General features: G+C 43.9%; 1 protein-coding gene across 1 annotated transcript in view; it reads left to right on the top strand.

Annotated features, from left to right (window-relative positions):
- Window positions 1-18,669, top strand: part of SYNE2 (spectrin repeat containing nuclear envelope protein 2) — a 1,750,628-nt gene that overhangs the window by 1,661,507 nt on the left and 70,452 nt on the right. Inside the window, exons 143-144 of the mRNA XM_086937933.1 lie at window positions 13,072-13,209; window positions 17,323-17,517. Coding sequence (XP_086794059.1) covers window positions 13,072-13,209; window positions 17,323-17,517 — 333 coding nt within the window. The remainder of the gene's footprint in view (window positions 1-13,071; window positions 13,210-17,322; window positions 17,518-18,669) is intronic.

Below are 18,669 nucleotides of genomic sequence, written 5' to 3'. Positions count from 1 at the left end.
AGTGAGACAGAGGTGTGTGTTGGCCCTGACCCTCCTGTACATCAATGACCTGGTATCCTAGCTTGAGAAATGTGAGAGTGATGCCCCAAAGTCTTTCAGGGGTTAGGACTCTGGCCCTGCTGTTTGCAGACAATGCCCTTTTGCTCTCTAAATCCACGATGGGGAGCCAGAAGGTTCTGGATTGTTTTGGTTATTTCTGCAGGCAGAAGGGGGCTTGAGATCAACCCCAACAAGACAAAATGTATGGTCTTTAAACCTTGTTCAATTTCTTGCCCTAAGTTGACTCTTGAGGTATGCCACTGAAGAGGGTTCCTGTGTTACATTATTTAGGGGTTATGCTCAGTGAATGTTTTGTTTGGTCCCCCCATGTCCAGATGTTCAGGCTCAAGCTAGAGCAATACTGTGGGGGCATTTTGAGGGCCATCGCTCCTCTTTATTTCGCCCAGTGTCTCCGGTCCTAGAAATTTATAAAACCAAGACTTTAGGGGACACTTTATATGGTTAGGAGCTTTGGGGTTTTCACAATATTCGACCACTAGAACTGACAGAAAAACGCTTTTGTAGAGGTCTAAGTAATCTCCCTGTCAGAACCCCACTTGTCCCTCTGCTGCTGGATCATGGTTTGAGATGGCTCAATGATATACCTGGGTTAAGACCACTCCTATATTGGCAGAAACTCTAGACAGTCCCTGAGCTTACGCCCTTTCGTGATGGCTAGAAGATGTCGTGGAGCAGCCTAGTGCCTGTAAGATTGCCTCTCTTGGGTCCCTGAAAGCTTGTTTGGGCTAGATTGCGTATGAGAATGTATTGTCCTCTCCCGTTGAGATCCCCTCAGTGTCCAATTCTGAACGAAAGGTGGTTACTGGTGCTACATTGACAGTTTACATCTGCACACTACTAGGATTGATTCCCTCATTGCATCTTTTCTGGAGTTCAAAGTGGACTGCCATTTGGTTGAGTTCTTTAACGAGATATAACCTCCCCACGCAAAGACGTTATATCTTACATTTTGCACCATAATACCCCCTTCCTTTTGATCCAGAAACTGACTCTATCGGGCGAAAAACAGATCTTCCAGAAGCACTAGCTCCTTCCTGCTTAAGCCACCAAAATTCAAGAGAAATGAAACCTACAACAGATCCATCTCCAGAATTGTCCCAATAATTTGCACCTCTCTTCCTACCGAGATCACATGCAACCCATCCACATCCATCTACTGGAAAGAAGTAACAATTCTACTATCCAACAAATTCCTCTCACACTAAACTCTTCTCCTTCTCCCCTCGATCGATTGTCCTCGCTTATCTGTTCGATGCCACTTGTCACGCTGGAATATGCTTAGACCTGGGCTTATGCTACTCTATGTGCTCCTATCTTCTCTTTACCAGGAGTGCGTGTATATATATCTGTATATATTTTATTTTTATTTTTTACTTCATGTCTCCTTATTTCTGCTTGTCCTAGCCCATATTTTTGTACACTATCTGTAAAGCGCTCCTCCACCAGTAAGTGTCTTGTTTGCGCTATACATAACTTCAAATAAAAAATGTAAATACAATTTGCAACAATGATGGTTAGGTATTAAGTAGAGTAGGACTTGGATTGCAATTATGCTCTTTCATCTAGAGCATTTTCTTGAATGTGAATGATTTGAACATTAGTTCTAAATGGGATCGTAAAGGTGCAGGGGGAAATAAGCTGAGGATGGTGTAAGAATATGTGTTTTCCCATTTTACGTCCCACTGGAAATTCTGCTCACAGCTACAGCAAAGCAACTATGGATTTATGCAAAATTGGCATGAAAGTAGAACCTTACTCAAAAACCTTGTTTTCGTGGTTGGTATAAATCTGTTCAGAAGTTTGTGAGATATTAGTCTTGGGGACAGGATGTTGGGTGAGCTTGAGCAACGCTTTAGTATATCTTGGCCATTGAGTTCTCAGAAGAGTCCTCAAGGACCCAAATAAAATTAAAAGCGATTCAGCAATGAGCTGTTTCCCCTATCATCCACTTGAGGTCTGCAAACACAATCCTGTGTCTGTGAACCACTAAAGCTCCGATGTACCGCCTGCAGCACAGAAATTCTGGTGTGGGTGTCATTACACGATGAAAGGCTTATTTGTCGACTACAAAAATCTTATTTATGTACCAATTTCGAAGACAGGTACAAAATCAGAATAGACGCAAATGAAAAAAATATTTAAAAACAAATCCTTGGGCCAAGCTAAGTGATCAAGGGTTGATTGGACCTGGAAACAGCCTTTTTAGGGACAACAACCTGCTTCCAGGGTCCCCAAATCCAACCCAAAAATATAAAAACATACATACTTAATACTTAATAATGGAATATAAAAAGAAATCTCCAATGGCCGTAGTCACACGATATATTATACTATTAGCTCCTTCTTTGCAGGGCCCTAGTTGCAGCAGGGGGTTGCTAGCCATGTGATTTGGGCAGAGGGCCCGGCCTGGCCTGTGGCCAAACTACACGCACATAGCATAATGACCATGAGTTTCAGCAGTTTCCTTGACTAATGCACTGGGCGCAAGGCTTTGTGGCAGGTTACAACCTGTGTCTAGTTTCATAGTGTTTGTCCTGATGCTGGCTGCAGCAGGCACTGATTGACTGGAGAGATAACACGACAGGCATGGCTGAAGGCCAGGAACCGTGGCCAACCTGTGCTGCACTAGGCTGAAAGCCATGTGCAGTGAAATTAGCAACTGTCAGGAACTGCACCCAAGCCCATCTGCACAGGGCTATTGGCCTTTCATAACAGGGGTTGCTGCCTGATAGATGGATATTATACATCATAAAAAAATCCTCAGAATCTCACTGAAAAACAAAGCTAAAGGTTAGTTATGGTTTAAAAAAAACCCCCACTGATATTCACTGTTTTGTAATGGAATGCACAATGCATACCACATTGACACCCCACCATGTTTTACACTTGGTGGACAATGGGGTGAACTGAGCATGATAGGAGTGTGAATTGTGCTATATGCATGATGCTTTCTTACCATAAACCATCCTTTTGACATTTGCTTCTTAGTTTAGCCATATAATTTACACCCAGAGTAATTAGAAAGAAGCATATGTATACTGCAAGCACTTCACCCATATAAATTAACCCACTCTGAGAATGAACCAGAACCCAGGATAAACATGTCAGTCACTCTTCTTGAAATGTAGAAAGCAGAATCCTGCCCTGCCTAGTCCCACACTTCTTCCATAGGGAAAATGGGGCTGGGACAGGAGCTGTCATGAACCGCATAGATATGTAAGAATAGATACTCACATATGTCATCTTAATCACCCTCTCCCTTCCCAATAAACCATATCTAATGTGCTATGTGTATGGATTCAAGATGAACCACCTGTAATCTTTACTCTGTGGCTAAACAGAAGGGCCTGGTATGCACAACTTTTACAATGCTTAGGTCTCACTTGTTACAACAAACTGGAACATGATTCACAGAGCTAGCATCATCATACGTTTTCATGCAAAGAAGTCTTTTACAAGTGTGTACGATTCACAAAATATACACATTAATATATATTCTAAGGTGACAATTTAGGCTGAAAGTGAGAGTGCCTGGAGACTATAGTATTGATCTGATAGAGACTACTAGCCTCAGATTCCTTAACATAGAATTATCCCCAGGCATGAGACTGGATCCGGATGTTTTTTTGCCACAGCAACTCTGCGCGCGGGGGCGTCACCACGTGACTCTGCCCAGACGTTGTCCGCAGACATTACGTCAGCAAGGTCACTTTCGTCGCATCCCGGGGTGCTGACGTCAGTTTCCTTCTTTTCCGCGTGCAACGCAGATCCGGAGTGAGTTCCCTTGACTTGTATTCAGGCCTCTTTTAACGGCTTTGCATTGGGAACAGTGTGCAATGCCTTTGGGTTTCAAGACGTGTGCTTCTTCTACACGTCAGATGTTGGCGACGGACCTTCACCCTATTTGTATGTGGTGTTTGGGCGAGCACCATGATTCTATGGAATGCGACGCTTATCAGCATCTCAAGCAGACGTCCCGGCGGGAGCGCTGGATAAAATTGCTTTCGGCCTGCTTGTCCAGATCAGTCTCATCACATCAGCCGTCCCCTACCTCGGAAGGGTCCAGAAGCCACAGATTCCAGCTGCAACATCATTATTCTCCGAGGCCCCACGGGCGTCGTTCGCCCGCCGGTATGTCCTGCAGCTTGCCACCGAGGTCCTGTCCTCGTTCTACAGAGGGCGCGGTTCCTCCTGGGACGTGCGCCCTCACTTGCTGCCACCCTATCCGCCGTTTCCTTGAAGGCCTATGCCCCGGCTCTGCAGATTTCTTCGGGCCCCCCTCCTCTTCCTTAGACGTTCGCCGAACCCTCGCCATGCACGAGGCCTTTCGTGGACTCGCCGGCAGATTCAAGGGTGAGGGCCGGGACCGGGGGCGCCTCCCCGAGGCCCTCTCTGTCCTCTGCGCAGGCAGCTGCCGCGTTTATTGGCCACTTCGGCACCGCCCGCCCTTTCTCCTATGAGGCACGTGGTGGTGGAGGTTGACTCGGCACCCTGGTGGGCACAGCGCCAATCGAGGACACACCGGTACCTATGGCAGACTCCCCAGCACCGTCCCGACGTCGGATCGGCAACTCTTCTCCGATGTTCCTTCCTATCCGGAGGATTGTCATCTCCTTTACTCCACTTCACCGGAGACTGGGCGCTGCGTCGTTATCTTTTCCACGGTGGCTTCCAGGGCAGGTTCTACGCCGTCTCCGCGTCCACAGCCCCTGGACCCGCTCTTCCGCACCTTGCAGTTGATTGCCCCGTGGACTTCCCCGGAGACCCCTCTGGCCCCTCACTCGTCCATGGGTCTTCCATCCTCCAGGGTCTGGCCATGTCTTCTTCCAGCAGGGCACGGGGCGGGCGGCTTAGTTTGCAGCCTTTGCCCAAGGAAGAGTTGCTGTCTCCCCCACGACGCCCTACGGAGGCGAGCGTAGCCTTTTTCCGGGCCATTTCCACAGCCACCGACTGGCGTTTTGCAAATGGGCAACCCGGTCGCTCCACTCCCAACGGACCACTTGTTGGAGGTTCTCCACCAGGGCTGTGGTGGAGGGGAGCCGCTTCTTCCATTTGAAGCTTCGCTCCACAACTCTCTTCTGGGGGCGTCCTGCTATGGGGGATCCAGTGCCTCAGCCGCTCCTCCACCGCCACCGTCCTGCCCCTCTCGATACAATCTGTCTTTTTTCCCACCCATTTGCCCAGGGCCCTGTCCTGCAGACTGCTTTTCCTTCTTTGCCTTCAGTGTTGCTCCCTCCGTCACGGTAGTTGGACTCCTGGGGGGCGTAACATTTTCGCTTCCACTAGTGCTGCTCTGCACGCACAACACACTGTGTGTGTTGGCCAAGGCCAACTCCGGCCTATGGGCTTCTGCGGAGTCCCTTCTGTCTCGCACCTCCCAAGAAGGTGTCCATGCTGATCAGCGGCACCATGTGCTGGATGCTTGGGAGTAAGCTGCATTTATTCTCCGTTCGGCCTTGGATGTCTCTGATTCTTTTGCCCACGCTATGGCGAGTTCTGTGGCCCTCCGCCGCCATGCTTGGTTGTGGGACAGCGTCTCTCCGGAGAATATTCGGGAGTGTCTTGCTGACCTGTCTTTTGATGGGATTCTTTTGTTTAACACCCACGCGGGCTCCGCTATTCAACAACTCCTTGCAGGACTCTGTCCTCCTCCCCCTCCATAAGCTTCGGCTTGTCGGTCCTCAAGTGTCTTATGGGAGGCGTTTATCCCACCTTTCTCTGGGCCTAGTGTTTCGGTTGGTCCGTCTGTGTGCTGTGTGTGGCTTAGAATGCCTTCAGGGTCCTTTGGTTGGCCTCTCTGTACTTTTTCAGATTTTGTGGTGTGTGTTTTTTTGGCTGTTAGTGAAGCCGTATAGGTCCTCAGGTTGGACCATCTGTGTTTTTTTTGGCTGATTGGTAAGCCGCCGGTGGTGATAACCACAGGTCTTTTATGTTCTTGACCTCTGCTGTGGGTTTCCCTAAGAGGTGTTCCCCTGTTTTGTTTTGGGACATGTCATACCCTAGGTGGGGTACTTGTTGGTTATTGTATAGCTCTGTCCTAAGCTGGGTGGGTGTGGATATCTTCTTGGGTTCCTGTCGTTTCCTGGCGTCACTGTATACCGCTTGGTGCGGTCCTTTTTTCTTCCGCCTTAGCGCAGCCTGCGCTGCTCCATCTCTGTCCTGCTTAGTATCTTTATTCTACAGGGTTTGCCTGTCGTACCTTTTGCCCTTTGTTCCTGTGGGATATCTGCTTCTGTGCGTTTTGCCTTCCCTCTTCAGCCTCTGGATTGCCAGACTGACTTTTGTCGTGCCGTCTACTGCGTCGTGTTGTGGTGTTTCCACCTTATTATCCAATGTTTCGGCCTGGTCCTCTGCCTTGTATTCCAGGGGGCCTAGGATATTCTGGTGTTCTCCTGTGTTCTGGTTGACGGCTTTAGGTCTGTACTACATGTGTCTCGCTTCCCGGGGGTCGCTGTTCTGGGCCCACTACTTCATAGTATTTACCAGCTGCCTGCTGCGTCGCCTGGTCGTTATGGTCCACCTCCGCTGGCTTCGGCGTGTACCAGTGTGCTCCTGTCCCTTGCTCTGCTGGAGCTTTGCACGACTGTGTCTTCCTTCTCACGTATGCGCTTCTCAGCCGTGGGGCCGTTCCTGCCTTGTACCCTGCTTAGGGGCTGTGGCCCATTCAGCTGTCCCCTTAGCTGGGTGTATTCTCCTGAGGCAGGCTCTGTCTCCGTTTCCACCTCTTCTCCTTGGATTTTGTGGATGGTTCTTTTCTTCCTTTGGTACTCTCTTTGTGCCGTCTGTCCCTCCGGGTTTTCCTGCCGGATGCCCTTTGCCCCTCGGGTAGGCTTGTGGTATCTTGGCCTTCCCTTCTTCTTGTTCTTGCTTACTTCTGCTTGGTGAGGGCTGGGCCGTCCTTCCTGTTCCCATGACACATCCCCTGTTGGGGCCCTGTGTTCTTCCAAGCTGGTGAGGTTCTCCTCCCCTCGGGGAATGGTTAGGGTATCTATTCTGCATTAAGGAATCTGCAGCTAGTAGTCTCTATCAGATGGACAAGTTACTTACCATCGGTAACAATGTATCTAGGAAAGACGATTCTAGCCGCAGATTCCTTCACGGCCAGCCCTTCCTCCCCGTTCTGTGAGGACCTTCAGCTTGGTCTTCTGCACTCACCTCCCTCCGGGTGGCTTTGTCTTCTGTGAGTGCCCTCTTTCACTTCCTTCCTGGCAGGATGCTTTGTTTTGTTTATTTGTTCCATTCCTTCCTTTCTGGTAATTGGACGGTAGGTTCCTGTGTACTTCTGCATCCCTACACCCTGGTTATTCCAGTGTGGGGCCTACTCATAATCTTCTCCCTTTTCATTGCTTGGGGTTTCTGACTCCTCTGTAGTCCTCTGGGTTGGTGTCTCTTTGCTGTGCCTCAGCCCTTAGCTCTTTACAGGGGATACAACACTCCTTGGTGGTGTTGTCTTGGGGTAATTTGTTGTTACTCATCTGTTCCGGACTTATTGCCCTTCACGGTTATAGATTGTGGTTGCAGACTGTCGTGTGCTATGACATTTTTCACTTGGTTTTCTGCCTCCAGGGAGGATATCGCCTTTGCTATGCAAGGTTGCTTCTCAGAGCGGTGCTCTGCTCTTTCCTTCAATGACTTTCAGTAACTCAGTGCCTGGCACTTTCCCAAATGGTGCTGTTCCTCACCATTTGCTTCTTCCCTTTCTGTTTACCTGATTTTTTCGCACACTGTTCCCATATTCTCACTATTTTGTTGTGATGGCTCTGCGTTGTGGCGCGGAAAAGTTCTCAAAAGAAAACTGACATCAGCGCGCCGGGGTGGGACTTATGTGACCTCGCTGACATCATGCCCGCGGACAACGTCAGGGCAAAGTCACATGGTGCCGCCCTCGGCGCGCAGAGATGCTGTGGCAAAAAATTTTCCGGGTCCAGTCTCATGCCTGGGGATAATTCTATGTTAAGGAATCTGCGGCTAGAATCATCTCTACCAGATACATCATTACTGAAGGTAAGTAACTTGTACGCCAGGCAAAACAGTTAAAATAAGACCAAGTCCCGACAGACATAACTTTGTGGGTATTCACAAACACTTGCAGTGCTGTTAACATTCAAGAATATTAAAGTGGCAGCTAAAAGTACCTGCTACTGGGTTTGTAGAAGGTATTGAAAAGCAGGGTTGGACTGGGACGGAAAATGTCCCGGCACCAAAATAAAAGTGGCCTCTGTGATTAAATGCGATAGCTAGAAAAGTGGTGCATGTTTGCAAATTTGGGCAGTATTTAAAATGTAAATGCATTCTATATTGCAACGTATCGAAGACTGCTTGGATTTGAGCTTGATGCAGAAAAAGTTGTAGATGAACAGAAAAAATTGGCCCAGCAAACCATAAAACAGGCCCAGAAACAAATGCCCCACACAGAGACCTGTTAGACAAGCCCACCAGGCACTGCCGACTGGCCTTTAGGCCAGTCTGACCCTGTTCAAAACACCCTGTTCAGAAGTGAACATTTCATGTTAAAAAAAAACAAGATTATTATTTGTGAAATCTGTCTAATTTCTTACCCTTATGCATGCACATTTTTTAGAATGTGCTAACTTTACATACTTAAGCTTAGAGTAAATAGAAATAAATATGATGTATTTGAGGAAAGTTATTATTATCATAAATGTTCAATGTGTACTCCTAACAGTTAAATAGGTTACAGCTTCATAAACCTCAGTATTGCTTGCATATGTGCACAGGAATGTGTTTAGAAATAAAGGGCCTTAGTTAAAGTTTGATGGGCGAGATACTCCGCTGTAATACAAGTGCCATAGGGCAACACACACTTGTATTATGGTGAATCTGACAATCACAAAAGACTATTCCTTAAGCCAAACTCTAAATTAGGCCCTATGTCTTTTTGTGATTCCCTTAATTATCTAAGATAGTGCCAAGTAGGCATATTTTAAGGGCATAGCTCAATTGGATGCTTTAATTTCTCATGCCTTCCAGGTTGATAATATTGCTTGAGGTATTTAAAACGCGTACATCACCACATTTTATTGTATTGATTAGCTCATGTGAGTTATTGTAATTAGCAAGTCATACCCTGGTGCATTCCATGGGCATGTCCCTTTCTTGTGGCCTAATATGAATTTCCATACAGCCAAACTAAAATATAATTTGTAATATCTGTAATGTTCTATCAGGTTGTTTTGTCACAAAACAACTAGCAACCAAGAGAGCTCTTAAATACAGCATTCACAGCAGGACAGAATAGTTCACATTTGTTGGGAGAGTGAGTTCCAGCAGGATTGGATGAGAAGCTTCTTGATGACATATCCCACAAGAAAAGGGAAAAAGGTCCTTATTTAAAGGTGTTCATCAAAAACATGTATGAAACTGAGGTTTTATTTCAGCTTGTTGAGGTGGTCTGGCATAAAAAATAAACCCAGCTTTAACAGACATGTTGTTCAGCAGGTACATTATTACATATCGCCCTTCCTTTTCATCTTTGGTAATGCCCTTCATAGTTCAATGATGCATTGTTTTGTGTTAATGCAGCTTGGGCTCTGTATAGTTTGGGAGGGAGAACTTTGTGCTGCACATTCTTACTTATGTTCCTATATTTAGGACCGAGCTCACCACTGATATCCATCCTGTAAATGTCACCTTAGCTCTCTGTGCTGTATCTAAGAAAAGTTGTAATAGTTGTGACTCAACATTGACTTTTCTTGTTTATGGAGCCATATTAAGTGTTAGTTGATTGGAGTTCTAAGCAATTACCACCTTTGAATGTTTAGTTTTGGAGAATTGTTTAGATTGTTTTATTAGAGCATTATTCTTTCATTGACTATTGTTGGGATAGGGATGTCCCATGCATGTTGTACTACCATGTGCCCCTCAGTTATCAAATGGCAAGAATCGGCTATCCTGCTTTTTGAATGTTTGGGCCCCAGCCACTCACTAATGTAGTGTCTGCAAAGGCCAAGGCTTGACCCTTGATATGAGTCCGGTATTGGACCCAACTTGGACCTCGACGGGGTGCACCAAGCATGCTCTCCTAATGACAGGAGATCACTGTCTCTCTCACAGGTTCAAGCATGTAGTACAGTGATCCTAGTGTGACCAGACTGGCCCACTCGTGTAAAGTTCCACTGTCAGAGATGCCCCTGGATCCCTGCACTGATATCCCAAGCGGATGCATGTATGTATGTATGTATGTATGTATGAGTGTGGTGTCATGTTACACACAGTGATCCACGATGAAGTGGATTACATTTTGTAAGCCCCTGGCTTGTTTGTATGCAAGAGAGGGAGGCAAGGTTACTTTCTTAGAAGGTGGAAATGTATTGTTGTCATTCTTGAGAATTGGTGGTGGAGATCTTGACACTGAAGTGGGGAATGCAGATATAATTTCCCCTTATAAGTCCAGTGAGGTTCATATGCAACAGAAATAACTTAATTAGTCTGCCTGAATACTACCATTTCATGGATAGTAGAGGTGAAGGGTAGGACTGCAGTTCTTGTCAGAGTATAAAAGGTCTTTAGAAAGAGGTCAGCCCTTTGTCTCTCTTCTGATCAGTGTCCGATGTGGCTGTGATAGCCAAGTGCAGAATGCTCATATTTGTTGAGCCTCTATTTTGGGAGCTGCAGCCTGGAGACTGTTCTTTTGCCAGGAACATCACTCGAGACAAAAACCGACTCCAGAAGATCCGACTCAAACCGGGTTGGAAGTGCATACAAAGAATGCACATTCTATGTCTGCTGTACTTGTATAAAAGTGGGATCTGTTGACCCACTTGTTGTTTAACCTCCAAGTTCTCGATGACCAAGGAGAGTATTGTCCACAGAGGTCTACTGAGTAACCAAGGCTAGTGTCTTTCTGTCGGCTGGCTTTCCAGATGTGAGAGGACCTCAGGTGGAGCTAGTGATCAGAAGGAAGAGTTATTACTTCACTATTCGAATGTCGGGGGACCCTGCCTGAAACAAGAAAGAAGGAGCGAGCCAACCCTACAGGAGGAGCAAACTACTTGTGTGGGCCAGAGCACTTGACCCCTGTATTGTGGCTCAGTCAGAAAGAGTCTCATAGAATCATTACTGGCATGCTCCAGGCTCGTTGCTGGTCATCATCAGCATAGCAGAATATTCATGTCACTGCTGAAGTGTGCCTGAATGAATGGTGCTGCCAACCTTACTGTTGCAGCCGTGGCCCCAAAGTTTTTAAAGCAGTATACCATGCTGAAGAAACGATTATTGCTAAATCACAACACTCACCAAATGTGTCTTAATTGACTTTGCTGTTGGAGCTGTGGGAATTGACCCAAGTGTGTCTGAGAGGTCTGCGTCACTGTAGAATAAGCCCATGTTACCTGCCGAAAGTGTGTCAGAACAGACTTGTATTGTGGCTACCCCCATGCCACTTGCCGAAATATGTGCCTGTATGGACTACGCCACTGGAAGTGAGCTGCTGCCTTGAGGTACTTGTCACTGTGTTCCTGAGTGACTATGCAGCTGCTGAGGTACTGATTGGAAGTACACCCAACCAGATCCAACTGATGCTGCACTAAATCACCTGGATTGAACTCAGCTGCTGATCCCAGACCTGTGACCAAAAGTGGACTGCACTGCTGCCTCGACCAGGGAGGGCCGAGCTGCTTAATCAACAACTCACCCAGTCTAGGAGGAAGAATGACCTACCTGAACCTGCATTCCTATATTCTGGTGAATGCCTGAAGAGAGCTGCCATCTGGAGATAGCTGGACGCTGCTGTGTGACCCTTTTTGCTCATAGGAAGTGGAGCAGCTGCACGATGCACCTGCGGCCATTGCGTCTTCCCTTACAGAGATGGCCAAGCCTGTGGGACAGGGAGGCCAGGGTAAAAAGCCTACCACAGACCCAGATTGTGAATGAAGCAAACATTGAGAGACTGAGAGTTTAATAATGATTAAACGGACCAAAGTGGGGAGCAGTGCAACTGTGCTGACATCTGCACCAGAATACCTTGGACTAAGGGAGGTAGAAGAGGCCAAGGGGGCACTGTCACACATGAGTTAATAGTCCTGCACCAGAGATTGAGTGCCTCATACTTTTGTTTGGTGTGTACTTTTAAGTTTTAATGTGGATTAAAGTATATCCCTTTCTGCAAAGATAAGCACAGGGCTAGATGTTCACTTTATTACTCTCTAAGATATCTGCTGAACACCCAGCCAGTTGCACCCTTCACAGTAACATCCCTGAGAAGCCTATGACTGCTTGCCTTCACTACCACTGAGAGTCAAGTACCAAATTCCTGAAAGGGTTGTAGTTGACCCAGTTTGCAGAGCCCAAGCTGGACAGACCAGGTGACATCAAAGTCAAAGAATCCCAGGCCCCTTGACTGTCAACCTTTAGTCCCTGTTAGTCCCATGGACTCCTGAAAAGTATGGAGCCCTATTTTATACAAGTGTTTCATTAAAAAACCCTATTCTTTTGTTCTTGAGTTTTACTTTCTAATAGAAAATGGTAATAAATCACTATTAGTTGTAGCTCTTCATGAGCGCTACACAAACATTAAGTTATGACTGACTTTTAAGTATTTGTATGCCAAGATTTTAAGGTACAGAAAGAGTTCTTTCTACAGTTCCCAACAATTAAATCCTTGTCTGTCAATTGTGGCTGCGGTAGATTATGGCATTTCAAAGCAACTTTCTTCCACACATTCACCTACAAATGTAGGTTTTATCCTACATTTGTAACATGTATCATATATTTGTAGGTTTTATCCTAGCATGTGTAACATTTATCAGATGTTAAACATGCTTCTACTTGTCAACTTGGATTTCATGGACTATGGTGTACATGAATTAATTGAACATATTTAATGTAGAAATTTGACTTGATGCTAATTCCTGAAGATTCCTTTGTATGTGAGAGGAATCTGTGGCTGTGTGACTGTTGTTGCACGCCACCTGTTAGATTACTATATGCAGTAGATGGTGTTTGTGATACTATTCAGATGTAATGATTGTCCCCCTTGCTTTCGTGGTTTAGCACTTCACCAGTCAGAGGGAGGAGTTCGAGGGAACCAGGGACAGCATTCTTGTTTGGCTTACAGAAATGGACCTTCAGCTCACCAACGTTGAGCATTTCTCTCATTGTGATGTTGATGACAAGATGCGGCAATTAAATGTATGTATCTCTAGTGTCCGCTACCTTTGGAACATTAGCTAGAATATATTGGGAGTGATACTATGTTTTAACTGTGTTTGGTTTAGACTAGAATTAAAAAATAAATGTAGTATATTAGACATATCATTATAATTTATTTGGTGGCGACACATGAACATAGATATTTTAAGAAACCAAAAGCATGTGAATTGTAAGGATTAGCATAAAATATATAACATTTGGTAACTGAACAAGTTGCTTAACTGCAAAACGATTTTTTCCCATGACTTGCTCTTTTTGTTTGCATCACCTTCAGGATTAAATCTCACAATGGGAGGACCGAAAACCCTTTTCTAAAGAATCTTACAACAAAGACAATACTGTACATGCTTCTGGAATTCCCAAAACACACGTTCATGCTCTTTCCTGTAAACAATATGACTAGCACTAGGTTTATGGTATTGGCCGTGCATGTTAACGTAGCAGATATATAGGACCTTATTTGGAATGGGCAAAGCAGGGGTAGGAGGCATAAGATGATCCTCCAATCTATTTACAAAGGCTTGGTCTTAGACTCCAAAGTCTTGCACCAGAGAGGCAGGAGCACTATCTCGTCGTGCAGATTACATTTTCTGATGAGCAGAAGGAAATGTATACAGGTGAGAGACTCCCCATATTTTCTGACAGAAGAGCGCAATCAGTTTTTGTACAAATTATTATTTTGGAGAATAGCTTTCCTTTTTATTGAGCCCATTAATAGGGAGATGGAATTATTTTCTCTGTGTTTAGTCAGAGACTTCTATCCTACATGCTTTAAAGTGTCTGTCAGATGGAGGAGAGGGCTACGTTTCTTATCTCCTCTTATAGTTATTAACTGTGTAAATGCAGTATTGCTATGTAAAGAAGGGTTCTCAAACATTAAAAGGAGGTGCCAGTGAATGCTTGCTCTGTTAAAGAAATGCATGCTTGGATTTTAGATCATTGTGGTCTAGTGAGCACAGAAACACTTTCTGATTCAAAGCTACTTCAAGATGTGATAGAGTACCCATTTTGAGAGCTTCAATTGTCATTCAAAGGTATGCTAATATGTAGCATCAGATCGAACACTTTGACTTCTTATCTCCCAGAATAATATCCCAGATGTACTTTATTCCCACCATCAGAGCTGGGTGGTGTGGTTTAGACAAGTAAGCTTAATTTTCATTTGTTTAAAGGACAACTGCTCTCACCTCACAGTGGACTTGCTGGTGGAAAAAGTAAGGGGATGAGCATAAAATGAAAAATATTATTGCTTTCTCCAGCAAAACCATGTTTTGCAAGCGAAATATTATTCTTCAACATCCCATTCGTAAATATGGTTGCCTACTCATCAACTTTACCTTTCAAATGGCTGTTTTAAATTTAGGATTTTTCCCCCTAAAGGAGTAAATGGCCAAGCCAGTGATCTGGAACTAACACGGATTAAGCTTAGTGAATAACATATCATTAATGCAAATTAAGAGGCATCGTTTCCCTGAAGTGGGAAAATGAGCATCCTTCAAGATTCACAAAGATAAGTACAGGGACTTTAAGGAGAACCTTTCTTCTCTAAGATACCTCAGTAGATGTTAACCAAGGAGGGGAAGCTGTATGTTTCTTGGTAAGCTTGTTAGTGATAGTCTGCCACAGAGTTATCCCGAATCCGCTCTAGGAAAATGAACATGATTAAAGAATGCCTGGCCAACCTAAACATATCCAGTCCTGGCAGGAATCAATGGTGTACAGCTGGGAAGCAAGCCTGGTCCTGCCTGTGCTTAATTCCCATTAAAGTGCACATGAGGTATGGTTTGCTTGACAAAACTATCCTGTAGTACTGCATTTATGTTAGGTGAATTATAACTGATGTCGTATCCTTGATCTTGTGGTGAATTTTACACTTGTACTCCACAATGAAGTTGTCAGATAGTCATTTGAACAGGAAGTTGATCTGGCAACAATTGGTATATGGCATATACAATGCCTAGAGTGAAAGGCACTCATGTACCCTTTTACAAGATGACATTTGCATTGTACTACCTCAAACTGAGGTTTCAAGGATGACCGCTTTTATTTTCATATTGTGCTCACTGGGCTGATGCAAGGATTTTCACATATGTGTATCTCATATGGAGACCTGGAGAACTGTGAAGGGTTGTCCTTTCCAAATTGTCTGTACAGGTCTTTGTAGTCTTCATGCTACACTTTATAATTGATTAAAAAAAGTGTTAGAATGCCTTGTTCAGTATCTGTGAGATATCACTGTAAGGAAAAATACATGATGGAAAACATTCCACAAATAAACATGAACTAGACCAGGATCTGTTGTAGAACTTCTTTGCTCATTGAATCAGTATTTAGACATTACATTTCAGTCATCCTCATGACAGACCTCTATCTTTCTAAGCTCCAGACTGGACTACTCACCATATTTTAATGTTCAAATTTGAACCATATTGATTCCTCCAACATGACATGTCTTGTGACGGAGAGGGTGTGTGTGGGAATTTCCAGTAACCATTTTCCAAATTGTTCTGGACACCTTGCAGCAGAGTATGGTCTTCAGATCTTCTCTATGGCGAGTGCATTTCATGGCACTAAAGTTACTATCAAAATTTACACTTAGCATCACCTATGAAATCTGTAGCATATAAGAGTACACCAGTGTGCTTTTAAATAAGCTATTGTGACACCAGAGGTCGAAAATGTCTTGGATGAAAGCATCGGTATATCACTCCCCTCCTCTGATGGGTTAAAACTGTCTGATCAGTGTTTAACTGTGAATTACAGTAACACACTAGATTTGCCATACTCTAGTTTGTGTTATGAGTCAAGCAACAATCGTTTGTCTTGTACTGGTTTTGCACATCCTTTAAGATTGCAAGGCTGGGAAAAGCAGGTTCAGCTGTGATGCTTGTGGTCACTGTAGTACAGTGTAAAAGGATGATTTCAGCCCATCAAGCAAAGGCATAGAACATTTAAGTAGTTAAACTGTACCAGGAAAATAACCATCCAGTTATTTCTGGATCTATGCCTGCCAAAGCAGTATATTTTGAACTCCACAAAGTCGAATGCATAGCAATATTCCTATTTCTATGAAGGACAAGCAAAAGTGTTCATCGCCATATTATCCCAAAATATATCATACATGCTGAGTTGACAAAGTTGTAGCTGGACATCAATCATGACTTGGAAAGATTATAACTATTCTGAAAGGACTATGTAATGACATTGGGAGCCTGAGCTTTCCTCTGCCAATCTGTTGGCCATTTCTTGGCACAATAGAGTGTTGGATCCTTCTCGGGAGTAAGTATTTGCTCGCTCTTCATATTAATTTATGACTGGACTGACCCATTCTGCTAGAGCCATATTACTCTTAAAATCCTCTAGATTATGACACCTATGAGCAGGGTTTGTTAGGATCTCTCAGGTGCTCCATGCTTGCTATCTTGTGGGTCACCTAACCCCGGCCTTGGCTAGACCTTTGTAGGCTGTTTTTGGCTCCTCCACCGATACTGGGCAAGTGAAAATTGACACAAGAGCTTCTTCTGATGTACTGGCCCTTTGTTCCTTTTCAGTAAGCCGAAGACATGTTAAGACACCTAACAGTTAGTTTGTCACAACGGTTTGGATTAATGAACATTGGATATGGAGCTACTGCATTCTTTGGGGAAATCCATCTGTTAATGAAGACTGCGCCTTTGAAACCATGCATTAGTAATAAACTAGCCTCGAGTAGGCAGTTGAAATGGACTAACCGAGAATTATCTTAACAGCAAACATTCAGTGGCATGCATAGCATTGTCTTCATGTTATTTATCTGTTTCAAAAGAGGGCTTCATTCATCCTACTGTGAGGCACAATTCTGAAGGTGATGGAAATTATGTTCTCATAGATAACTTCTATTTTACTTTTATTTTGGGTAAAATAGTTGTTTTATGGTGATATGTTTTATGCTTTATTTTCTAAACGAATTTGTAGGGTGTTGACATTTACTTGTAAGCTTTAAATTGATCTAGAAGCAGGTGAGGGTAGTGCAAAGAGGGACATTGGGTATGATTTGGCTTTTTTTAAAGCTAGGAAGATTTTTTGAAATATTTGTAATTTGTGTTTACATAGGGTTTCAAGCAAGAAATAACATTAAACACCAACAAGATTGATGAATTGATAGGTTTTGGAGAACAATTGATTCAGAAAAGTGAGCCTATGGATGCTGTATTAATTGAAGATGAGATAGAAGAACTTAACAGATACTGCCAAGAAGTTTTTGGACGTGTCTCTCGCTTCCACCAAAGGCTAACTAATAGAACTCCAGTAAGATATTTTTTTCCTTTTGCACTCTGACGTGATTTAAGAGACTTAATGCATGGTCCGTTTTTTATCAAAAATATTTTCTTGATTATACACTAACGCACATAAAACTTGAATGAAGGATTTAATTACCAGGGTGATTATTTTTGGTCTGCGCAGATCTTTCTCAAACAAAGTATTACATTGGGAGCAATGTGTGTAATGTCTATATCTACTGCTCATTTATACCTGTGCAGAGAAGGAGAAAGCAGACTTCATAATTTTAATTATAACCTGTCTCAAATCAACATGTTGCCCAAGTAGGCAATCTGTCATCTTAAGTTGTTACTGATAGTTCTATCCAATGTGGGTATTAATTACATCTCTATTTCAGTTCCACTTATACTGCTGCAAACAATTATTAAAAACATTTTAAACAGACTATTTTTAACTATTTTATATACTTTAATAAGATAGTGGCCATGTGGCAACCTGTAATTCATGTTTGGAAAAGGAATACTTAAATCACATGTTACTAATTTATGATAAGCCTACACAGTTTTTATGAGTCCATGATGGGCAGAGTAAGCATACCCTGAGCCCCGGACATAGATGGGGGGTGTCACCTAAGGGGACCCGCATAGTAAAAAAAAAAACTGTGAAGTAGGGTTTGTGAGCTTCGCTTGGCTTCTTTAAATCCTGAATGACATAAGGTCTCCTTATCCACATTTACAAGTTCTCAGAAGTAGTACAGAGTCTCAGATGTGAAAGATTTATATGCATTCTTTTCACCAGGACTGTGAATTGCAAATTGTGGTCCATCTAAAAGTCGAAAATGTTCGCAGTTGGTGCAAAGGCGGGGTCCATGAGCCTGAAACAGGGAGGACCGCGACATGCACAAATTTGTTTAATAGGGCCCAAACATTTTGATTTGGATCTGTGTAATTTTTTTGGGGATCCTCAGACCTTAAAAAGATAAATGAAAAAGGGAAATCTTATTGTGGAGATTGGAGTACCCATTCACGAAAAACAATAGTTCTTGTTTTCAGAGAAAAATATCCTGTCTATGGGCATGCTTCACAATCTATGTGAGTGCTCTGTGACAGACTGTATATTTTGTGGGTGGAGCTCATCCTGACAGAGCAGAGACGCAACCATCAGAAGAGAGGTGGGCTT

This window comes from Lissotriton vulgaris, chromosome 9 (genome assembly GCF_964263255.1).
Source record: "Lissotriton vulgaris chromosome 9, aLisVul1.2, whole genome shotgun sequence".
Taxonomy (NCBI): domain Eukaryota; kingdom Metazoa; phylum Chordata; class Amphibia; order Caudata; family Salamandridae; genus Lissotriton; species Lissotriton vulgaris.
Note: the sequence above shows the minus strand (reverse complement) of the source record. Positions and strands in the feature narration are given on the sequence as shown.